Source organism: Parus major, chromosome 8 (assembly GCF_001522545.3).
Source record: "Parus major isolate Abel chromosome 8, Parus_major1.1, whole genome shotgun sequence".
Classification (NCBI taxonomy): Eukaryota; Metazoa; Chordata; class Aves; order Passeriformes; family Paridae; genus Parus; species Parus major.
The window spans coordinates 23,311,681-23,337,049 of record NC_031777.1 but is presented as its reverse complement, the minus strand read 5'-3'; the positions used below and the strand labels follow the sequence as shown (position 1 = coordinate 23,337,049).

The 25,369-nt window shown below is 43.2% G+C and overlaps 1 protein-coding gene across 1 annotated transcript in view; it reads left to right on the top strand.

Annotated features, from left to right (window-relative positions):
* Positions 1-25,369, top strand: part of TRABD2B (TraB domain containing 2B) — a gene marked incomplete at its 5' end in the record, with an annotated part of 268,912 nt that overhangs the window by 200,041 nt on the left and 43,502 nt on the right. Inside the window, one exon of the mRNA XM_015635645.2 lies at positions 23,428-23,518. Within this exon, the coding sequence (XP_015491131.2) occupies positions 23,428-23,518 (91 nt within the window). The remainder of the gene's footprint in view (positions 1-23,427; positions 23,519-25,369) is intronic.

The window sequence follows — 25,369 nt, the reverse complement described above, 5'->3', positions numbered from 1 at the left end:
GTAGATGGGGCTCTTGTACTTAGAAATCTCTTTCTAGCTCTAAAAGTTAAGTCCCACAGCTGCTGCTAAAGAAACTTGGCTGGATGGTGGGAAACTCCTGTCAGGGCTGGATGGAAACCTTTCTCCCAGCTGCATGGAGGCAGCAGGCTGGTCTGTACCTCCCGTTTCAGGCATGGAGTCCCATCCCTGCTCCTCTTGCTACCCGGGAGGATTTCCTGACTGGCAGGACCAGCCTCACACTGCTGTCCTCCCCACCGTGGGATGCAAGGATCCTCGTGCTGGCCTATAACAGTTGCCTCTGGCCTTGATCAATTGCATCTCAGGTTTTTATTTTCTGGCTAACCATTTATTCGTGGTTTTGACCAATCCTGTCCAGCCACCCACTCCTGGAGAGTGTGGAGACCTAACCAGAGGCAGATATGTGCTGGATCTGCTACGGGCGGTGCCTGAATTTCTGTGGGTTTGGGTCATGTTTTAATCCTTCCTGATAGGTAGCTGTCAGTGTCCCATGCAGTTGTGCTTAGTGGTTTCTTGTTAGCTTTTCTCAGCAGGGCTGCTGCCTCCTTGGGGAGCACAGGAGGCAGCTTGGACAACCTCCAGCGCTCATCTGGAAGGCACCTGATGCGCCAGGCTGGAGACCTGGCTGGAGACCATCTGTCATGGACAGATGGAAAGTTATGATGTGATTTGGGAGCAACCCCTGTTCTCTGCTGAAATAGTGGGTGGAAAGAGGTTGTGGTTGAAGCCATAAGGAAAACTCCTATGCATGTCAATCGTGTGAGTTCCACATGCAGCACGCTCCTCGGGGAGAAGGTGGCTGGCTGCGTGTCCCATCAGCTGTAATGAGAAGTGAAGAGATAAATGGTGAAGGCAGGGATTGTGCAAGCTCACCTCCTGGCCTGCCCTCGGTGGGATCACGTCAGTGAAAGCAGTTGAGTCACCTCTCCCTGGAGGTGTCTGATGGATGTTAAAGCCAGGACTTGGCACTGAGGAGCGAGCTGGGCCTCGCTGCCCAGGCTGCATCCCCAGCTGAGGCGCGAAGTAATGTCTTAGCCAAATGTTCGCTTGAGCACACCGTGGCTGCTTAACTTCTCCTGTGCAAAAGAACTTCCTTCCCTTTGGGGTATTCCCTGGATTTTGAAAAAGTCAAGCAAATATTTAAGAGTGGATTAGAGTCTAGCTCAGCATATCCATCATTCACCATCAATTACCCAGGTCATTAGTATGATTACACTCAGCTCGGGACTCTTCTGTGTCTGAATGTACCAAGAGCTAGGAGGAACTGAAGGTGGAAATTTATAGCAAGAGCCTTTCCCTCCCCCACCTTATTTAATGGCACACAGGCTTTGACCTGAAGTGTAATTTTCTGCAACATTTAAGGCAGATAAAGTGTCTTTAGCAGCCAAAGGAAAGCTCAAAGGTAACATTATCTAACTAGCAAACAGATGGAGGATTTAACATTCTTGGTAGCTGAAATTTTGGACTCTGGCCAAACCACGCTAATGGATTTTTTAGCAGTCGTTCTTTTCCTATGAAAGTGCTGGACACAGTTTAAAAAAAAAAAAATCTAAGGGAAATATCTAACAGTACAGGCAGGAATAAGGAAAGATTCCCACTTGATCATAAGCAGTATGGGGGTAAAATAAAAGTATTTTTTTACCAAAAACTGGGGCACAAAATGTAGAATTCAGTTAAAGGAATAAGATAAATCACCTCAGAAGCCCCAAACCTTTGCCTTGATGGAGAAGACAAGCCTGTTGAGTAGTTGGAGTGGTTGTCACTCAGTGTTAACTTTGCCTTGCTATGAAAACTGAAGAGAAAGAAGATGTGCTTTAAAGGGTTCTTGTTCCAATTGAGTTGCAAGAAACAAAGCAAAGTCTCTGCTTCCTGATGCACAGACACATCCAGCTTCTTGTACACTTGTGGTAAGTCCTGGTGTTGTGTTACTCCCCTGGTGTTTTGCTGTGTGCCAGAGGGCTTTCCAGATTACCAGAGCCATAAGCTTTCTTGCTCCATCACATATTCTCTCTAGATTATGAACATGACAGATTGGGCCTTGAAAAAGCTATGTAGTGGAGACCACAGAGCTCAGGAGACAAGGACGTGTTTTCCAGGAATTGTTGGTGAAGATTCTGTGGTGTGCAGAAGGCAACTAAGAAGGCAGGGGGCCCTGGAAAACTCTGATGATTTTGGGATTCACCAAATCCTATCATTTACTGTCAGTGAATCTTCAAAACCCATTGAACTTGGTGAAGTTTTCACAAAATGTCCTTATTTCCTGATCAGAGCTCTCATCTTAACACCTGTTAAGTTTGGCTGATATGCTCAATATAAAATGTCAGTCACTCTGTCAGGGAGCTGGGAAACATCATGTGGCTGAACCAATTAATACTCAATATGAATAAGAAATACTCATTGAGAGGATTGGATTAAACTGCCAGGCAACTCTGAAACCACTCATTTCACAAAGAGAAGAGGCTAACATTAGAAGGTTTTGGAGCCATTTACTTTGACTAGCCTTGCTCTTTCCTAGGCCAGGGTTTGGAAGCAAATGGATGACATTAACACTCTACACTGATTACAAAACACAGAATAAGTCATACAGATATCTAATTCCACCAGATCTCATTACCACTGGATTGAACTTTTCACTAACTTGCTCCTCTCAAGTGATCTGAGTCAGCACATCAGCTCTGAGCATCCCAGGATTTGGGAATGCTGGAAACAGCTCTGGTTCCAAACACTGGCACTAGAGAGCATTCTTACAAGTCATTTTCCAGCAGGCAAACCCTAAAATATTACAAAGAGTGAGTTGGAGGCCAGCAGAAACTCCAGCTGAGAGCTCAGAGCTGGTCCAGTGCCAGAGCATCCATCTTTCGAAAGTTTAATGAGATGAGTTTCCACCAGGCGTTTTCACAGCCGGGCCACCAGCAGTGGCCTTGGACGTGGTGTCTCACTCCCCATGGTGTCTGGACAGCAGGAGCTGTGGTTCAGACCTCAGTGAGAAAGTTGGATGGTGAAAATTTGTGAGAGCTAATTAAACAAGACAAGATTTTTGCCTGGCAGGGATTCATGCCAGATATACGACATCCCGGGAAACCGTTTCAGGCTTTGCCATAAAGTACTTGTGGAGAGAGAGCAGGACGTCTTGCCAGACTTCACTTCAAATATAGTACTGCAGCTTTTCCTTTTCTTTTTTGGAATTGGTATGGCCATAAATTATCTGCTTAGCTCAAGGTTAAAGACAGGACAGCGAGAGCTGTGAAGTCTCAGAGATGAAAGGCCCCAGCATAAGCAGGGAAATGGTCATACATAATGTTATCAGGCCATGCTTCATCTGAGTGTGCAGAACATCCTCTGAGAGCTCAGGACATCAGTCTCAGGAGAGCCCTATTCCTATTGCTACTCTGCTACTGGCCACCTGTTGGTCCTGGGCCAAGTTTTTATCTTCTTTATGCCTTGGGTAAATGAGGATAGTTCAATTCCCTCCTCTGCAGAAAAAAAAAAACAACAACAAAACAACAAAAAACAAACCACGAATAGCACAGTAATGTTTGGAGACTGCGTTAAGGAGGGTGGCAGGGATCTGTATAATGCTGCTCTTCTGCTGTGGAGATCTCCCCACCAGCAAGTCCCACCTGTGATTTGGAGGTCACAAGGTCTTGGGCAATAACCCCAGCAATGACTGGCAGGTGAAAGGACAAGTCATTTCTTCAGATGCAGCCTGGCCCTTTGGCTTCCTGACCAAAGAAAAGTTTGCAACAGCATCATCAGCCAAACCCAGGTGAAAGAACATGCCATTAGCAGGATGGTGTCTGCAGTGACACCCCAGCACAGCTCTGGTGTTGGCTCAGAGGAAAAACAACTCCCTAATGGCTTTAAGTTGAAAACAGTAGTGGGATGTGAGGAGTAGGTGATGCTTTCAGAGCTCCTGGGGTACAGACCAGGCTTCTTTCCAAACCCAGCCTCTGGGCTGGCGCCTCCAGGCTGGAAGTGAGAAGTGGTAGTGTTTGCAATTTAGGTCTATTTTCAATATCTCGACAGATCTGGGAATTAGGGACTTAGGGGAGGATTCACCAAAGTGATTCCTTGGCTCAAAGCTGAGCAAAGATGTAGCTGATACTAAGGATTGTTTCCATTGTGGTAGGCTGAGCTTTCCAGAGAAATGACACTAATACTAGTACAGACTCCTAAAGTTAGATACTACTTAAAGATTGGGGCAATTAGGGATATATTGCAGTTGTATTTGTATCATCTGGATATTGTTTCTGTGCAGAACTGTATCACATTCCTCACCTACATTAAGCATTTGGAGATTGCTGTAGATCCTGTCTTTCTCTGTTAGAGAGTCAAGTTACCTTAATTACTATATTTTTAACTTCACTTGTTTCTACATCACATATAATACAATTTAATTAAAGTCAGAGCTAAGGAGAGACTTCCAGAGAAAGAAACTTGAATACTCCTGAGTACCTGAATACTTCTGGACTGTATTTCAGAGGGAACAGTGAGCAGGTGTCAGGAAAAGAGAGATGAATTCTGAGAATAAAAAAACAAAGAGTATTGGTCTGGAAGAGTAGTAGCCTACAGATGTGTTTGCTGATTCATTGGAAATTAAAAGCAGATAGAGCAGTTTGGGGAAAAAGTTCTGCAACACCAGGTCTGCCTCCATGTACAAACACTTGAGATATTGTTCCCCAGTTCAGGAAGGAGAGGTTTTTGGTGTTGTATGCCAGTCCAGTCTCATCCAGCCTGGAATTTAGTCTCTTGTGGGTAGACATCAGTCATAAACAAATTGGAAAACTTAGACACTTTTCTTGGAAGGAAGTGTAGGGGGTTTTTTTGTTGTGTGGGTTTTTTTCAGTGCACCGCTGATTTCAAAGCTGTGTGGTTTGGGCAATAGCCCAGAATTCTTGGTTTTCTCTTCTCCTTGTTCATCTTATAAAGCATAAATACCATATATCCTCTACAGGAAAATATATACATGCTTTTTGTATATGTGTGTGTGGTACATCTGCATTTGTGTGGATGTGGAATTGCTGGTATTATTATTTTTCAGGATGCAGGTACTGGATGCTGAATAAAGCAAAGCAGTGTTATGGAAAAGGAGCTCAGCAATGGAAAAGAAACAAATCCTTGTGGCAGTCCTTGCCTCTCACTTCTGCCACTCCAGTGCCATGGACAGGCAAATCTCTTTAATGCTGTTCATTAACTGCTCTCAGTTGGCACAAGCCACAGATGGAATCAAGCCATGGCAGGGAAAACCAAGTGCTGGTGGAGCTCTTGGCAGCTCAGGAGTAATTCTTTACCTTGTACATCTGCACTGGCCATCCCCCCGTGCGCGGTCAGGGGATGGTGAGGTCCCTCCTCTCTTTGGTGGTGACTCACAAGCCTTGGGCAGGAGTTGCTGTGAGTAATGCTTCAGTAGCACACTTCCCAAAGAGACTCTGTACTCTGATGTCCTGGCCAATTTCTTTCCTGGAAAGTTGGATGAGATGCATTTCCACTGTGATTCCAGATGCAGAGTATTCCTTGTTGTTCGCTGTCACAGACTGTCAGCTAGTCAGCATTAAGGTGTGCTTTCTTTTCTGTGATCAGCTAAGGAATTCCATGAGTATGTCAACTACAGTAATAATGTTCAGAGACAAGAACAAAAAGGCAGCTTTTTGCTGCTGCACAGCAGTACTGTACTCAGAATCTTTTGATAAAGTGTATGTGTTGTATTTATTAGTTACTGAAAGACAGTCTCACTCTTGTCTGCAAAAGAAGCATTCTGCAGGCTGCATATTGAAACTCCCTGAAATGAGTGAAAAACAAAGTGGGTTCTGATCTTTCCTGCAAGCACAGTATTTACAGAAAGCTCTATTTTCAAAAAAGGACCAACAACCACACAACTCACGGACTTTCAGCTGAAAACTGAACCGAAAAGGACTCTTTCCTTCTTTGGCTGTGTTGTGTGCTCAGAGAGGGCTGGAGTTGGGCTTTGTCCAAACGGCAGTCAAGTGATCAGAAAGTGGGCTCGGTGAGTGATGGGCAGAGGGTGCCCGAGCAGGGTGTAGCGTAACGCCCAAGTGCAATGCAAACACTCTCACCGAGCCCTTGCTCTCGAGGCAGACTTCAGATAACGTGTTGACAGCATCAGTCAAAGGAGAATGAAATTGCTGAGGGGCTGTGAAAGGCGCTCTCTGTTCCAGTAGAACGGTGTATATAACCTCTGCTTTCTGCGAGTGACACGTGAGGGAAGGGATGCGTGATAATACCAACAGAAAATCCCAGCAGCTCTGGGCACAGCAGTAATGATACTGAGCAACAGCAGCTTACCGCTGCTCATTGCTGCAGGGATTTCACTTGAGGGGTTTTACTTCAAATCCATCTCTTTCTCACGAGCAAGTTGTGTTGCCTGTTGGTTCAGGTGAGGTTGTGTGCAGCAGAAGTTCTGGTTCAGCTATTGACTTGTGGGAACTTAGGCCACTTACCAAAACATAAGTGTGTTGTAGGCTGCCTGAAGATCTGGAGAAGCGATTATTTGTCGGTTCCAAAGTAATTGTGTTACTGACCAAGAATGGGGTTTTCTTGAACAGGAATGCTCCATATTTCTGTTACTTTGGTACAGCACTGAGGGGATATAGTAGAACTGTGGCTTTGAGAAACAACCCCAGTGTAAGTAATACTTTTATTTTCATTTTTTAAATTGCGCAGCTGCGCATTAAACAGACTTCTTCAAGGAACTCTGCTTATTTCAATGGGACAGCTTTCTAATTAGCTAACACTTGTTAAGTAAGGGTCACAGCTTTGGACCTGATTTCTGTCCTTAAACTGCTCTGAGATCTTTGGGGGCTGCAGATGAAATAACAGTGCTATGTATAATTTACAGGGTGTTGTCAGTTGAAAGCTTCTCTGTGTTTCATGTATCCAGCACTGTTCAGGCCAGCTGGCAGGCAGTTCGAGATAATGATGCCATGATAGCAAAGATAGTCAGAAGTTGCCAAAACTATTAGACAGCACATCTTCCTGCTGGCTGCCAGGATCAGCACTGAGCTGCCAGCACCAGTCTCTTGGGTAGAGATGGAAACACCTTCCAGTGTAATACATGTCACAGCTCTTCAGAGACACAAACAATGGCTTCAAGTGGCATCAGGGTATTTCCACTGTGTTTCATCTTGTTCAGGTCAGTATCCCTAGTAGCAGCAGAAATATATGCTAGATGCACCAAAAGTGACCAAGACTGTGGCAAACCCAAAAATGCAGATTAATTCTTAAGGGTGTTTTGATATTTCGATGTCTTCTGCTAGGCTGTTGGCTCCAAGAGCAAAGCAAGTGTAAGGCATTGAATGAGAGCTGGTTTTCATAGAGAAAAATAGCTGTTTTCTGCTTTTATGCTAGTAATACAAGTTCCCAGCACAGGCTGTTAGAATAATACTGCTGGGAGAGTGAGAGACATGGAGAGACAAGAGGGATCATGTTTCATGGGCCATAAACTGGGGCACACTAAAATAATCCTCTCAGATATGGTCAACTGAATATGAATCCATGTAATCTTGAACACACTCTACGTGAACTCAGAATTAATCATCAGAAAAAATGAACCCATGAACACAGAGCTAGATGTCAGGAGGAATACTTTGTTCTCATGGTGAAATACTCAAGACCAACTCGTGGCATTGTCCTACAAAGAGTGTCATAAAATCTATCCCAAAAGATGTCATTATGAATTATTTGCTGGGAGCCTGACTGTCCCTTGCTCAGTATATTAACATGCCATGTGGCATTTATTTTCCAAATAGATTAGGAAGTGCAAAGTCTGTCATTAAATTAAGCTCAGCTGGAAACCAGTGATGTTTTTCCCCCCTAGAGAAGCCTTATTCCTTCTAAGACTGATATTTAGTAATCCTTTGAATTCATACTTCAAACAACTTGAAAGGTGAGATTTGGTTCTAATACTGACAAGTCTATGAGTCTGATGTCTCCAGGTCTGGGAAAAAGAGGTGTCTGCTGCTCTGGTGGAGCTCCTCACCCTGGATGTGGAGTCAGTGATGAGCATTGTGGTGATGGTGGGAAAGACAGAGGTTGTGGAATCCTGACATTCATTCCAAAGTTCAGTCATCACCAAATTTATCAACATATATGCATGTAATGGGACAAATGTGTCCTTCTGGGAGGAAAGCACATAATGCTTGTTTTAAGGATGGAGTAGCAGGGGCACAAACCAGTTACTTTTCAAAGAATCCAAGTGAGTGTTTCTTAAGAGAATCTCAAGATTTCAAGACCCAGTATCTCATTCACAAAGAAAATTCTGTAAAATAGAATTTTGATTTCTATTGTTTTTCCCCAAAAAGTATGAGAACCTATGGAACATTATTGTAGGATTCCCTAACCCTTGGTTGATTGTGATTTTGAATGTCTGGGGCCACTGTACAGATCTCTTATCATCCTCTGTGTGATAATGGGTGGGTGATGTACAGACTTATCATCCTCCTTCTGGAGCCCATGATGTACCTCAGAAAGGAATGAGAGACAGAGGGGAGAGTGAGAGTTTTTAATGTGCCTTGGGAATTCATGACAGATCTCGAATCTCTGCAGGAATGTTTTTCTTGTTTCACTCCATTGGGAATTGGCTCTGACATAGTCAAAAACATTTTCAGAATGAGTCCCTTTCATTTTGTTGGCCTCTCTACTGCTCTTGTCACTGACCCAAAGCCTTTTGATTTATTTTTTTTTTCTTTTGACGTTCTTGGGCTAATTGGGCTCAATGAAAAGTGGTTTGTTTCCTGCAGAAACCTGGCTGTGACAAAAGGTGTGGAGGTTGGGGGAAATCTGGGATAGGTCTGTGCCAAAGGGCTTGTATAATAGCCCAGAATAATTAGCCAAAATACAGTGTGAGAGCATCATAGGTGGAGTTCAGTTGAATGAAAAATTCTGCAGGATTTGAGCACAAAAGTGCCAATAGGGCCAGCAATGAATTTCTTACTTCAGTCAGGATTATCTCAGTTTCATCCACTGAAGGGAGCAGATAATTATTTAACTGGATAATTATGGGCTAGATTCCTTTAAGAAGGCTCACTTTGGCCACAAGAGGCAAGAGGCCACTCTTCAGGGAAGAGAATCTTGTCTGCTGTTCACATTCTGCTCACCTGTAATTGCATGTGCTCAGTGCTCTGGAGCTCTGGTGTCTTCAAAGCAGCTGGAAGCAAGGATCCCACATTGCACAGGAGATGCAATCTTCTAGGTGTTCTCATTGAATTCAATGAGGCTCTGATCAGATTGCACACAAGGAGAAGCTTTAAAGTGTTCTAAATGAAAGCAAAGAAATAGACTGTTTGCAGCCCCAGAAGGAAATTGAGTGCTGTGAGTTGAAGACAGAAGGAAGCACAGTTTTCTCAGGTACTTTTTTGTAGCACAGATCTCTGATCAGCTCCCTTGGATTCAGTGGGAGTCTCGTTACTGACTTTAAGGGAAGGAGATGGGATTCTGCAAAGTGGTGTTTTGGCTCTGAACCTCTTGTTCATGGTTATGACCTCAACAGCCAGGGAAGGTCCCACCACCATGTTCAGACTTTAAGATACTGCAAGTAGATCTCAAGAAAAAGAGATATTCCAAGAATCATTCATCCGCATTAACAAGACCTGGACTCAGTCTAGAGCAGTGGAAATGATTTATGTCTTGTTTTGTCAGCTGAACCAGATGATTGAAGGAAAAGTTATATTGGGTCAATGCTGAACAAACACGTTTTCATTTTCTCACCAAAACAAAAGCCTGGAAGAAAATTCAGGCTCTGCAAAGTATTTAATTTAATATCTGTGTTTGTATTCTTTTTGAAATTAAATGTACACATATTCCATTTCAGTAAATCATTGCTGAATGCTTTGAAATAAAACTGTGATTTTTAAAATTTTTTTGTTTTGTTTTGTTTTGGAAATAGCAAAGGACAGTATTCCAGTAGTCTTAAATTCCTCATCATATTCCTAATGTAATTTGGGAACTATTTTGGCTATCAAAAAAAAGAATTTTTTTTTGGCAGATGAATTACAGAATCTAGACTGTCCCTACCCTCTGTACATCTAGACACCAGCTCCATCATGAACTCTCTGTTTGATCCTGAGACCCACTGATTTATCTTAGAACTGGTACTTAATACACAGACACTCAGCTTGAGGGCATAACCAACAGAGATGAGGGAAAGAGAAGATGGGAATGTTCAGTTTGCCCTTATGGAACCTTTCCCAAAAGTAAAGTCTTAGTTGGGGAGGGATTTTTTTTTATACATATATATATAGATATATATAGATATATAGATATATAGATATATAGATATATAGATATATAGATATATAGATANATATAGATATATAGATATATAGATATATAGATATATAGATATGTTCCCCAATAAAAATTCAGTAATTCCTCTTCCTTTGAGTGATTTCTTCATGAACTGTCTTTTGTAATCTTTGGGCCAGTTGCAGTGAGGGTTTAAATCAGTGTGACTCAGCTAACACTATTTAGCTTCTAACCCATAAAGCTTCAAAATACACGAGCCCTGACTTATCTCAAGCAAATGACTGCTTCCCTGGAGCAGGCTGAGGCTGCTGGTGTTATTAAAGCTAAGCAGGAGTCTCCGTGTTCTGCTGTGTTCAAGTTTAAACAGTAAGGTGATGACACTTCTCTTTTGCTTTTGTAATTTCTTGGAGTTGTTCTCCTTCCCTTTGGTATGTGTGGTTTAAAAGCAGTCCATCATGTTGCAGACTCTATAAACTGTGGGTTGCTTAATTTGTGTGATTCATAACACAGGGAAAAAAAAAAAAAAGGACCATCATCATTCTTGGTGTTACATCCAGCTCTGTTACCCAGAGCATTGACCTTGACCAGCTAATGATAGGTATTTAATATATGTGTGTGTCTGTATATATAGATATAAATATTCATTATGTGAGGTCTGAGATCATAAGGGAATGCTGGCAGTGCCAAGTTTTGTTCGATGGTTCAGGCCTCCAGCTGTGCCAAACTCTGGGTTCCCTTAATGTACCATTAAAAAAACCCCCAGACTTTGCTTGAATGTCATCCAGCTTTATTAAGAGAAAGATCAAGCGTAATCTTATTAAGCTTGTCACTCACAAACCATAAGGGTGCAGCCTTGGTGTGTCTGTTTGGTCCACATGTGTGAACAATTTTGCCTCGTGATACTCAAACAGGGGCTGTTATTCTTTAATGAAGGCTGTGAATAACAGAGCTACAAATTGCAGGCTTGGTGATGTGCTCACACACTCGTGTGTTAACAGAAAGGGGTGAAGGCAGGGGTTGTTTGTTTGGATTTTGACATGTTCCTCAAGCACACTCAAACCCACACAACCACAATGTTTTTCAAAATCTGTCGCGTGTATTTTGAGGTTTCTGAACTTCCATAATAACTTAGCCAGCTTTTGAATGTGACCAGGTGTCAGAGTGGACAGCCGTGTCAGGAAAACTCCACAGGAGCACTGAATCTCCTTTTTGGTTTCACTAGAAGTCTACTCCCTGGGCCAATATTATGAGAGGATGTTCAGATAAATTGTGCTTGCCTTCATTGTTGCTCCTTTTCCCCAGTGTTAACAGCTGGGCAGCAGGAGATAACAGTGGAAACCACTACTGTTTATACCAGTGTAAAACCAGAGTACTGCAGTGGGGACTCAAATCAAATATTTCTGCTTGCTCAAAACATGGATGTATATAGAAATCCTGTATATTTATATAGAAAAAAAAAACTAAATTGAAACTAGTCAGGATGTTTGGCCATGTGGCTGAGAATAGATCTGTGTAGGTGAAACTCACAAAAATAACTAGTAATGGGTGGAATGTAGAGACACATCTGATGCTCTAATAGGGAATAAATTTGTAGTAAGAAGAACTTCTTCATAGACATAGCATATACAAACTAGTACTTGAGGAATACAGTTTTCCAGGACTTTTAGTCAATTATATTTTAAATTTGTAAGCAAGATATCCTTTGTCCATGTGAATGTGGAGACTTGATACAACTGTTTGCATGCCCAGAGTAGCTTACAAATGGAAGCATTTGCAGGATGGAGCTCATCTCTGCTGGGTTGTGACAGGTATTCATACAGCACCTTTGCAGCTGAGAATCTCCAACTACTGCAGGACTATGTTCTGTTCTTTCCCCACTGCACAGATGGTCTCTCTGACAGATGAGATTTACTGACCCTTCTGGTAGAGCATTTGCCATTGCTGGCTGGAACCCATCCTTCCATCAAAGAACCTTTGGCCAAAGGACTGTCTGTCCTTCACAAAACATTTCTTTCTTCTGTTTTGCTTCTAAAGAAAGAAAAAATAATTAAGAAAATACACAACCATGGAATCTCCTAATGCTGTCAGTGTCCTCTGAAAGTCCTTTTTCTAATTTATGCCAACATCCTTAGTGTCAAAGCTGATCTGATCCATCATATCCAGGCAGAGCTGATCCTGGTTTATGACATTTAGATGCACTAAAATGGGTCTTTCTAGCCCAGTTTTCTTTTATTCCACATTTTTGGCATGCTTTGCATTTCAAAGGAGACAGAGCTCCAGATGTAGGTGCTCCAGATCTCTTCCAACAACACCACATGTATCTCAGGGTCTTGTAATACCATATTCAGCAGCTTGACAAATGTCTGTCTGTAGTGTGTTCCTGCCTTCCTTTTCTCCTCAGGGGCAAGAGTTTGTTGGTGTGATCTGCCCTGTTTTGGGGGTCTGCTTCCCAATGTCAGGACAGGCACGAATCAAGCAGCAAGCCTTGAGCTTGGAGTGTAAGGTGGGAAACAAGTCCAAGTTTGCACCTCCTGGAATGCCAGCACCTGACCCCAGTCTGAGAGTGTTCTGTGGACTCCTGGGGCTTATTTCTCCTGCTTTCCCTCTGTGGGAAGGACCTCAGCCTAGGGCTCAAAGCACTCCTTGAAAAAGCCCCTTGCTGGCACTGGCAAGGCTCGTTATGGTGCCGCAAAGGAATCCTTAGCTCAGTTATAGGGCTGAGAATGGTCTTTTAGGGCAGGTTTCTGCTGTGTGGCTGAATCCATTTGGAGATGCCTGGTGTAGCTTGTGAGGTGGCAAATGATCCACGCAGCACAGAGCAGTTTTCGATGGAGCAATTAGCTCAACCCTTGCAGGTCGTGCAGCTGCACCAAACTGCCTTTAGAGCAGCGCCAGTTAAAACCACAGAGCAGCACTACATGTAATTGCCTTTAATCCCTGGTCAAGGACAAGCCTGGAATCATGCCTGCTGCGGTGTGCTCCTCTGTATGGCAAAGGAGAAAGGGTCGAGTCCAAACTGGAGACCAGGTTGGATTTGTTGTGCTCAGCAGGGGTGTCTCAGCAAAACCAGGGGGATGCAGCAAGAGGGGATCACACACACCTGAGCACAGGTGAATCAGTGTCCATGAGCTCCCTGGAGCTGCCCTCAGCTGCTGATGGAGACCATGGAGGGTGTCTTGCCTCCAGGTGTTGCACTGGCTGGGCAGCCTCCAGATGCTACCAGCGCTGTGCTGATTAACCTGGAAGAAAAGGCCATTTCCAGGTTGGGGTGACACCTCACCTTATTCACAGCCTCATTTGTGAACTTTCAGGGGGTGTTTTTCTGCAACAACAGTGACATCCAGTGGCCAGCTGGATTTTTCTGGGAAACGAACGAACCACAGTCTTGACAATGTGAAGTTTTTTACAGATTAAAACATCCTGACTAAGGAAGTTCAGTTTGGGTTTCCTTGAAGAGTTCCCTTCTTAAAAAAAAAAAAAATCTGGTGAAATGGTTTTTGTTTTTCTATGTCTGTAGGGTAGAAAGCATCAGTACTCTCTGCTCCAGCAAGCAGATTGTCCTGTGTCCATAAACTCCAGGAGGCTGGCAATTTGCTGAAGAATCACTCTATTTTCTGCTAAGGCATCACCACGTTTTTCACTTATGAGACATGCACAATCCAAATAAACCACCAGAAAGGGACTCCTGGAATAGATGAAGAAAGCAGTGTAGTCTGTAAAATAATTGACTGAGAGGTCAAAACCAGAAAGAACAAGCAAGGATCCATATCCTGCCAACTGGGACCTTTGATTTGTGGTTTTCAAACTGCTTTTCAAACAGAAAATGACAGCATATCATGTAGTCTTTTGAAGTAACTTTGCAGATTCGACATACATTGCCCTCAACTCACTTTCCTGAAGTGGTTTGATCTCACACTAGAGGAGCTTACAGTTTTGTTTAATTCAGTTTAGAGCTGTCTTGTGCAAACTAGAGTAACTGAGAGAAGCAGGTTCAAAGCAAAGACAGTGAAGTGCAGTTTCACACCAGGCTTGATTACATTGTGGACATGGTATACTATGGGAGCCAAATGCATCCACGAGGCCAGAAAAGGACAGACTCAACAGTCCAGCTCACTACTGAGGCTGCAGTGATAGACCATGGCTCTCACCCCTATTTATTTTACATAAGAAGCCATCTAGTGCATTACCTGCTAGAAGCCTGTGTCGAAGACAAGCAAAGGTGATGCATTTCATAACACTGGCTGTGTGCTGAGAACAGCTGAGGTCCCACATGGTCTGATCCTTGCTCAGCCTCAGAGATACCTCCACAAGTTCAGTGAGATTCTCTGCTTGCAAGAAGCTGGAGCTTTCCTGAAGCTGCCCGGAGCTCAGACTGCACCATGTCCTTGAGGTGCAGTACTGTGTTCACAGTCACTCCTCCTTTGCAAAGAAGGCAGGAGTTAGGGAATCTAGTTTCTCCCCCCTACCCCAACCTTTGCCTGGCTTTGGCAAGCAGGTCCACGTGCATTCCAGACCAGTTGGGGATGGCTCAGGGGATTTGCAATGGGATATGAAACACTTCTCTCAGAGGCTGCTCGCCCTGCACTGGCTGTCCAGGGGGACGGCAGCAGCTTCCGTGGAAAGAGCTGATAACTGTGGTTCAGGTGGGACAGGGTTGTCTACTTGAGCAAGGCTGTACATGCACTAATAAGGCAGCTTGGGTAAAAAAAAAAAGAGGCTGTATTTCCTCACCCATTTCCTCATTGCTTGAGGTGTTGATGACAAATGGAAAAGAATGCTAAGACAATGCATTTCACAGCAGACTGTCTGCACTTGGGGGATCTGATGGTCCCAGAGATGTCTCCAGCATCCTGGGAAGACTCTTAGAGATGCTGGGTTTTCTCTAGATTTTCCTCACTCTTCTCCTTCTCTTCTGCTGCAGTGTTAGGGATGGTGAAGCTCCCATGATTTCATACACTGACCCTGTCCCTTAGAGAGGGTCCCATGAGGGACACAGAAACATCTTCCCCTTCACACAGCTGCATGACTGGCACACACCTCCAGTCACACCTGGTGTAGAAAGGTATATCCCCAGCGATGTGGTTCAGTGAGGAGCATGCTCCTTAAAAAATATAAAATAAACAAAAACAATAAAAAAATCACATCATGGCATTCTGCTAGAGGGGAAAATGCCAATAACCATTCTCCATGCAGTATCTCAGACTGAGTAAACCCTGCCTTTACTCACAGTAAAACCTGGGGACAAAGTAAATCAAACTTTTGTTTTAGCCCTGCCCACATAATTTTCTGCCTCCATATTTTCTGCCCTGGTAAGTTGGTGCAGCTTATACCAGTAAATACAACCAATATATTTTACAGAATAAACACTTCAAATATTCAGACTTTGTTATTTGACTCCCAAGGGATCCTATGTTTTCTTTAAGAATATATTTTGAAATAGTCATCCTGTGTTGCACCTTTTCTCTGTGGAGAAGTCCTCTAATGACACATAAGTGAAGCAACAAGAATATGAGATAGCCCAGATTGCCCTATAAAGCCCTGATCAACACAGCTCCTTGTCCTGTGCAAACTCTGGCATGACAAGAAAGGTGGGAGACAGGGCAGAAAAGGGCATGATGGGGAAGAAGGAAGGGCTCTGTGCAGTGTTCAGGAGCTTCTGGGCAGCAGCAGGGTGGCTTGGTGGGCCACCATGCCATGTCTGATAGACACCAAGGCTAAAGGAGCTCCTTAAGCTCACATGGTCGATGGAAATAGACTCACACACAGGGCTCATGTTCTTCCCATACCTAGTATTTGAGATGTTGTAATGAATTGCTCTGGGGAGGTACCATCCTCTCTAGTGAGACTCGCTAGCACAGACCAGTCATTCCATTTGGAAATGTCTGAGACAGCTACAAACTGACACAGAGGCCAGAGGAGATGCTTGGGAGCTGACCTCACTTCAGCTCTTGTGTTGTTTTTCTTAACCCAAGTGAAACAGCTGGATTAGACTTGGAAGAAAATGAAGCTTTCTTTCCCCCCCGCAAAAAAATAAATTTATTGTTTACCACATGTGTTTAGAACAGGTCTGCTAGGGAAAGTGCTCCAAGACTTCGAAGGCAGCAGAGAACTGAGTTGCTGAGTTCACATTATGGCACTGCACTGAAACTGGAAACAGAGGGCTGTACCAGCAAGGAGCCAGTTCCAAACTGGTAAACTCTGTCCCAGCTCATGCTGAGCCTGTTGAGGAGTGTGCATTGCTCTCCAGGGTGCTTCTGGAGAAGGGTTTCCATGGTGTGACGTTTGGGTGCCTCAACAACAGCTCCATACCCTTAACAGAAGGGCTGTTCAGAAAGGGAGATCAGAAACGGAGACATGGGGGAGTTCATTATACTTGGGGGCAGCAAGGAAATAGGAGTCTGTGGGAATGTGTCTGTCCTTCAGATTGAGATGCTCCAAGTATAGAATTGCAGTGCAGATCTCAGAGACACCCCAGGGAAGCACAAATCTGTGCTCTATTAGCCTGGCGTCAATCTGGAATAACCCCCTCAACTTTTGGCCCCTCATCTCTCCATTCTCCCTCTGGCTACGGTGTGGCCTTTCTCCAGAGCTTGTTCTGTAAGTGCACTCGGGTGAGAGGGGAGAGAGGTGATTACATGCAAGAAAAGAATGAAGGGGAGCCATGGGAGGATTGCTGGACGTTGGAAATGCTGCACGCTTTGGCTTTTTATGTGTTATTGCTCTGATTCCCGTGACTGTCCAAAAGTGGCTATGAGTCAGTTCCTCACAACTGCATGGAATAACAACATCAAACGAGAGGGAAAATGATTTCTCCATCTGCTTGGAGAACGGGTGGCATGATGTAAGGAGTCTATGATGAAAACTTGCTTTACAAGACCATTGCACGTGGCTTGTGCAAAGTATTTTTTAAGGCATGCTTTGGGCTTGGACACTCCTGCCAAACAGAGGAGGAGGAAAGCTCATTCCCTGCATCTCCAGCTCTCCTTCACAGCTCTTTGCACAATGCTGCAATTTGCAAGTGCAAAACCGTGTCCTGAAGCAGAGCAAAAGCCAGCAACCTGGAGTGACAGACTTTTCTGGAAGGTGGGGCCTTTGATAATCCCTTTCTCCTGGGAAAGCCCACACAGCTCTTGTTTCAAGCCTGAGCACCAGCCTCGAGGAAGCTTTTGTTACATCTGGTGTGGTGGGGCTGAATGACTCAGCCTCTGGCATGGTATGGCTCACTTTATTTCTTACTAACTGGGGTAGACTGGGGTCCTTCAAGCCATTTCCAGAAAATTCCCCTGTTGAATCCCCACAAGCAAGAAATTTGTTCACATTATCAGTAAAATTTGAAATCAAAATATTCAAGATGTCCTAACATCATGCTCATGCCTAGCTGCTGCATATCACCCACCTAATCCATTACCTGTGTCATTCCTTGATAAGACACTTCACATCAGAGGGGTACTAGGGCTGGGGGAACCTTTCAGATACATCTAGATCCAACTTGCAAAAGCAAGATCTGCACAAATCCAGCATTGGCTCCTTGTCAAAGTGTATTCAAGATACTTACTCAAGACCATCCTTACCACTAGAGTGAGATTTCAAGGAAGAAAGTGGTCCAAGAACAAAGAGCAGCAATTGTCTGGCAGTGAGGGTCATCATGAGGAAGGCTGAAGAGCCTTCAGTTTTTAAAGCATGTTATTCATTAGCAAAGAAAGATGCCGGACAAGGAACGAAAGGGAATTAAAAATTTGGAGAGTTTATCCACAAAACTGATTCCCTGCCATGGGTCTGGAACATCTGTCATGTCAGAAGAGAGTAATGTGGGATGGCGTGTGGTTCCCAGTAAATTCCTGCTGTTACCCAGAGACCTCTGCCTCAGACTGGAATGCTGTGTTGGAGAAATCAGCAAATTCAGATAAAAGTCATTGCCTGGAGTGTTTGCTGTAGCTCCTTCCTACAGCCTCACCTTGACAAAGTCATCTTTCAGCCTCCAAAATACTCAGCTTTGACCATTGTACAGTAGGAGAAAAGGAGGCAGCAGGCAAAGGAACCACAAAGTATTTACCCTGCCTGTGAAGGGGCAGCTCTCAGCCCTTTGCATTTTCCCCTACTCTAATTCTTGTGAAGCCTTCCTACCATAAACACTGTGGTGCTGCCAAGGGGCTTGAGAACCAGCATCGAGGGAGAAGGAGGAACAGAGGCTGCCGCCTCCTGATTGCAGAGCAGCCCAAGGTCTAAATGGCAACAAAACGTTATACATAATGTCTGATTCACTGTGTGGAGAATGTAAAGAATTGAGACCTCCCGACACAGTTTACATTGGCCCTTTTTATGACTAATTGTGCAGAAAATAGCTCTGCTTGTAGTGTGCATGGAAACAGTTCAGATTTCTGCTGTGTGTCAGCTAATGGCTAGCAAGGCTTTTTTAGCACAACTTCAAAGGCTCTGGCAATGGAGGTCCTTTGTGAGGGAATTATCTCCTGCTCCTTTGTACCCCTTATCCTTCTAAGCCATGGAACAAAGAATTGCAAAGCGAATAGACAAAGTAATTTGTAGTAGATCTCTAAACCTAGATAAAGTACATAACATTTGCTTAAAAACATTTTTTCTGCTTCTGTCATCAAAACACGGTTATAATTTTTCTGTGTAGGAACACCCAGGTTCATATAACTTTTGAGGGATGCAACCTGATGCTTGGCTTATTGATGAGGGTCACTAGGATATCTGAAATGGAAAAGGAGAGCTTTAGTTTTTGTGGTCAATTAGAAAATAAATGCTGTCAAGAGTTGGCTGAGAAGTGTCTTTCTCTCTGCCTCAGGATATTCCACTAAGAAAGAAAGAAAGTGCATTCTTTCAGCAGTGTGTTTGTGCATGGACAAAACATGTGCTTTAAGGAAACCACGGATATTTCATGTATTTTTTACATGTTTTTTAGTAAAAAAAACAACTCTAATTGATGGTTTATTCTTTCTTTCGTCCAATGAAAAATGAAACCTTTGGGAGATAAGGAAACACATTACATGGATCTGTTTTGTGTAGTCCAAAGCACAGTTCTTAATTAAAAATAAAAAAACAAACCAAAGATGGAAGGTCTATGATTAATGTTACCAACCATGCTGTATAATGTGTTCCTCCACTGTTTCCAGATCCTTGTCTCGAAAAAACAAGATATGAGTGAAAGGAGAATAATGTTGGCCTCATCAAATTTAGTAAGAAACCCCCTAAGAGTGCAGCAGCCACACTGATCACTCCACTGTGTTTGTGTTTGTGTTCAAACTGCAAAATGACTGTGTTTAGCACTGGATCTTGTCCTCAAGCAAATCCCATGAGCATCTCCTTATTCTCAGAGGGTGGAAGGATTGCATCCACACCTGGGCATTTTTAATCTTAAGCTGTTAAGGGTGGCTGCTCTGCCTATCTCCATGCCCAAGTACAGACTTTCTCTTCAGGTCCCTACGTAGAAAATATTTTATGTCTGCTTTCTCTCCTTTTCCACTTCCATGGATTTCCCAAGGCAGCTGATGTTCTGACCTCTCGGATCCAGTTTTCATCAGCTGTCAAGATAAATTTGGTTAATACTCCAGAAATGGTTTATTCAGATTTAGACTGAAGAGGGAATAGTGATAGAAATGCAAGATCATTCCCTTGCCACTCTAACCTGTCTGATATGTCTCTAGATGCACTAAATTTTTAGTAGTTGTACTTTCTTGAGGTTTTTCCCAGGCCAGGAAGAGACATTTTTAAAATATTTAGGCAGAAGCATACATGCACACACACACACACATACATACATATATATATATATATATATATATAAAATTTATTTTATAACTTTAAATAAAAATCAAATCCACTGATGTTATAAAGAATGTGACAGTTACTGCATACTCTGTTTGCACATATGAGCAGCCAGAGGAAGTAATTGGATGTTTTTTCTGATGCTGAGCTTAATTGTCTCTAACTTGCTGGTTATTTTCATCACATGCCATAGGCTGTCAAAGTATTCTGTTGTTGTGAATATCTGAATATCTAAGTGAGTCTTTATCTCAAGTTGTGGGTGACTAGGGAGAGTTACTTTATGTAAGATATTTGTCATGTAGAAGATTTTCCTGGATTTTAATTATGATGGACTTCACAGCAGGAGGCAGGCCAAGACAATTCTTCCAGGAACTCTTTCACCTTTTGGGTTACCTACCTACACTGGACCTCTCAAGTGCCACCTTTTTCCTTAAACCTTCCTCTTCTACGTCTCTGTTCCTGAGGAACTCCTTGCCATGGGATAACATGGATCACTGTTGGGATATGTCTGTGTTGGGTGGGAAAGACTGCTGGTCTGAGCATGCAGAATTTCATGTTTCCAATCAGGAGAACATAAATTTAAGGTACTAAAGTAGAACATGATTCCAGGTTGCTTGTGGTGTGCATGAGTTGGTTACAATAGCGTTACCATGATGTAAAATGAACAAGTGGATACAAAACTAACCTTAATATGTGAATTCTGACTGGACAGAGAAGTTAAGACAAATAGAAATCTTCAATCAGGTGGAGAAGATGCAATCTGGGGGAGAGATGGGTGGTAATTTACTGTACATGAGATAATACAAACAGGTAAATTTTAAGCAGAGTCTAAAGGTCAAGTTTTGCAAACACTTGCTCATGCTATTTCCTAGTAGTTAAATTTTTGGGCTTTGTTGATGTATGTGGAATGGAGATTTATTTGGGGTCAGCTCAAAGTTGGACTTGGATTTTTTTTTAAGTTTTTTATTTCTGTTCTCTTGGTTGAACTGAGGCACTGAAAATATTTCAGTATGTATTGGATTGTGGGCATACAATGAAGTAACTATGATATTTGCATGGATATTTGTAATTAAGATTTCAATTTATTTGAGAATTTGAAGTTGAGAGGTTTTTAATTGAAGCTGTCATTCCTTCAAGTTAGGAAAGGCAAAATTAAAAGAACAAGCCCTATTGCCATGCTGCACAGCAGATCACCAGTCCCAGAAGCTGGCAGCTTTCAGTATGGTATCCACACAGAGAGCAGGAAGGAAAAGTCCAGGAAATGTCATCTTTTGGTCTTCATCCATCACTTGAAGGGACTTGCAGGCTCTGCTGAGGAGCTGACATTGCTGACAGACCCACCACTGTGTGGATGAGGAGTCAGAGCCTTTGCATAGTTACTTTTTTCCCTGGTTTTAAAAGAGTTAAAATTGGTTTCTACTGCACACTCATGCTGTCAAAGATTTGCTGGATTCAGGACAATTATTTACATTAAGAAATCTTTTGGCATTTAAGACTCTGGCTCAGGGAAAATAAAGTGGACTCGGAAACATCTCGGACTCTGATACCTTTGGTTCCTCAGTGTCACTTTGCCAGTGACAGAATGGGGACCTTTGTTTGCCTTGGCCACTGCATAAAAAAACAGGATATGATCAAATCCAGTTAATCATTCACAAATGTCTCATTTCTTGAATCTCTGAGGGTGTATAACACATTTTTGGGACTGTTCTTTGCTGCTTTGGCTTTTGTTATAAGTAAGTTAGAAAGGGGAAAATCAAATTTTGAGTTTTCTTAAAAGGAAGTGGAGGAATCCTGGAACACACTAGGGCTCTGCAAATGTACATTTAATCATTTAAAGAAATGTCTTTTGGCTAAAAGCTCTCCTTACCAGCGAGCTTGCAAGTTGCACTCAAAGCCATACAGTTACATCGTTCCAACAACTGAGGAGAGTTAGCGCCCTTGTTGGCAGCGGGAGCAGAGGGATGCAGGCTGAGCAAATCCAGGGGGCTGAATGCTCTCAAATTCATCAGGACTTTGTGCAGTGTGGGTGAAGAATCCCAGGGGTGACCCTGCTGGTGGCTTCACCAGCTCTTTGCACAGCGGTGCCCTTGGAGGGGGACTCGTGCACATCTTGCCTGCCTTGGTGTTTTCCATGCAAAACATTTGGCCCTGCTGTGGAGCCAGGCAGTCAGAAACATCTCCTGCAAACACTTTCACTGTGCTTCAGGCAAGCACACGCTCTCCAAGCAGCACCAGCAGCCCAGAGGAGTGAGATCCTACACCCCACACCGTGGTGGAACTCCCTCGTCCGAGATGCCACAGGGCACAGAGCACACGGAGGTTTGAGCACGTTCCTGGTGAATTGGTCTGTTCAGAGCTGGCAGTGAGGTGCAGTGACCTGGGTGTAAATGGGGGTCCCCCAGCCCTGCAGAGCTGGAAGCTAATGGATATAATGGAAGAGGATTGTTCTGTCCTGTGTCAGGCATGGCTGACAGGTTACAGTGCTATGTGGATTTTAATAAACCTGTTTGTGGGCTTCTTGCTTCCTTACTTTATATATCCAACCCATCCTGCAAACAGTGTGGGACTCTGACAATGAGCTGAAAGCTTTGGCTGGATTACACTGCCTTATTGAGTCTGTGCCCAAAGCCCTTTGAGGGCTCCCATTGACTCCTGTGGGATTTGGTTCAGACTTCAAGTATATGGGACTCCCTTAAGTAAACTCCTTCAAGGCCTGTACACACTGCAATACTTACTGGGCTCCTTGTTACTTCTGTGAATAGGAATGTGACCTTTACACTTCTAACAAAGAGCCCTGAATTACAGGACTAAATCTCCATGTTTTGGGAGAGATAAGGTTACCATCCCAGCTCCTCCCAGCCCTGCTGTGCAGGTGGCTGAATGGCTGATGAGGCAATTCCTGAATCACTGTGGTTTTAGTCAGACAAGTGCTGAACATGCAGTTCAGCAGCTTCAGAGTCTCATCATTAGCAGATACCCATGAACAGTGATGGTCAGGGTTGTAAGTTGTTCCATTTCATGAGTCTAAGCCCTAGTAATATCCTTTTGCCACTGCAGGTTCATTCTGATCTCCATGTTGGAAATTTACTGAATCAGTGTACATGCTAAAAATGGTCACAGTGGAAGGCAAGACTAGCAACCCATCTAGGTTTCATTATATCCACCCAATCCTTTGGCCATGTGAGGGGCGGGAGGAATAAATAAGATGGAAGTAAAGAGTGTTTGGGCTGTATGCTGTCCCTTCCTCTGCTCTAGTTTTTGGTACCCTTGCCTCCCAGAGCTGCTGTTCCAACAGGAGAAAGAAACTCAAGTGAGTGAGAGTAGTAGTTTGATTGACAGTGCTATTTTCTACCTGTATTTTAGGTCACTTCCTGGGTAACAACACTGTGATTGATGTACTGAGACAAGCAGGATTTGAAGTGGAGCACACCCCTCCTGGACAACCAATTGGAAAGTAAGCAGCTGCCCACAGATTATTAATCACTTTCTCTCCTTTTTTCTCTCCCTTTTTCTGTGACTAAGCAAGATTATTGCATTAGTATAGGAGGTGGGTGAGGAACCTCCCTTTCCCACCCAATTTCCAGACAAAAAGTTCATTGTAAAGCATCCATTGTGTGACTTTGGAAACATATGGAGCCTGAATAGCTGGTGTTTTTGTGGGTTTTTTCCACTTAGGGACATTATTTATATCACAGCTGCTTCATTATACCAGCTCAGAAGTGCCATGGTTTCTTTAAAGAAACATCTCATTCAGCTCATTTTCCCCCAGAGCTGTTTTTCCTTTTGCTCTCCGTGGGGTTTTTGTTGCTTCTCCATTGCAGACTTCTCTGTCAGGGTGCTGTTCTTCAGGTGGAATTTCAGTTTTTCCTGAAGGACCACATTTAATGTAGCAGATGCACCTTTGAAAGTGTTTTGGGTAGGTAGAGAGCAATTCAGTATTCCCTGAGCTTCTCCATCTATCTGGTCAAGTAAAGCAAGCAAGAAGGACTGATCAACAGGCTCTTGGCAATCTTCATTAGTGTAAAATAAAATATGGCAAAAAATTGTCCTTAGCTGGTGAAACAGACTTCCTTCATCTCATAGACTTTTCTTTTTCCTGGCTGTTTAAATGAGGTCTCTGTCTGAAGAAATCACAGATAATAAAACCATGAGGGCTGGTGAGAGACCATCCAGCTTTGCAAAATCAGCCTTTCCCCTACATTCTGCAGATAAAATTTGGCTAAGGCTATTCTGTCATAGGATTGTTATCCTCATTAGGAGAAAGTGTTAGCAGCATGCTCCTGTCCCTGGTGGGCAGACATAACATGGTCCAAAACTGAGGTGAGTCTCAATGAGGAGGATTAATAGCAGAGGTAGTAGACCATGTCTGAAAAAGCTCTGTGTAATCTAAAAGCTGTTGGAAAATCTGGCTGATCTAACCTTGTTTGGGAAACATCCACAGTGATTCATATAGAATATAATATAGTTCAACTGTATATAAGTGTTCTTTGACAGAGCATTTATCCTAAATGCTTCTTGGAATCTGTTGAGCAATAAAAGCATCGTCTTAAATAACAATGGGGGAAAGAGGAAGAAAAGGCTGTTAAACACCACCAGGAAAAGCATATATTCAGGAGGTTTAAGAAGCACTTTGGCAGGGGGAGGAAAGTCAACATGGTGCAGGGAGGAGCAGTAAACACTGTAACAGTCTGGAGCTGGAAATTTTTGACTAAAACCAACCAAAAAAAATTAGCAAAACAGAAAACCCAAGCAAATTAGAGCAGAACAGCCAAGGTGTACCATTCCTAGGTTTCTAACAAAGAAACTTTCCACTGGGGGAAGCAGGCACTTTCTTCAGCAATTTTCATTTAGTTGAAAGTATCATCTTCCCATGAAAAGTGTTTCAACTGGAAATTGTGAAACTATTAATTTATTGGCTGTTGCAAGCCCTTGAGAAGAACTCAAGATTCAGTAGTGTGAAAGAAGTCCAAGAATAGTCTCTGCTCTCTGGTGTTAGGCTATGTCTGTACACATCATCACAGACTTGAAACAAAGGATGGGCTGGAAAATTGACTTGCAGCCAGTGATAAATGTTGACTTATTTGCAGAGACAGTGACACTGTCACCGTCAGACACAAAATGATTTGCACAGACACTGCTCGAGGTGTGGCAGAGGAAGAAGCAACTTTATTCTGTTGTTTCAGTAATTATAGATTCTCAACAATGACCAGGGATTGGATAGTTAGGTTACCACCTCCCCAACCACACTGGCCATAAGAAACGTCCATCAAAAGACACATCTTTAATGGAATGTATGAACATCTAT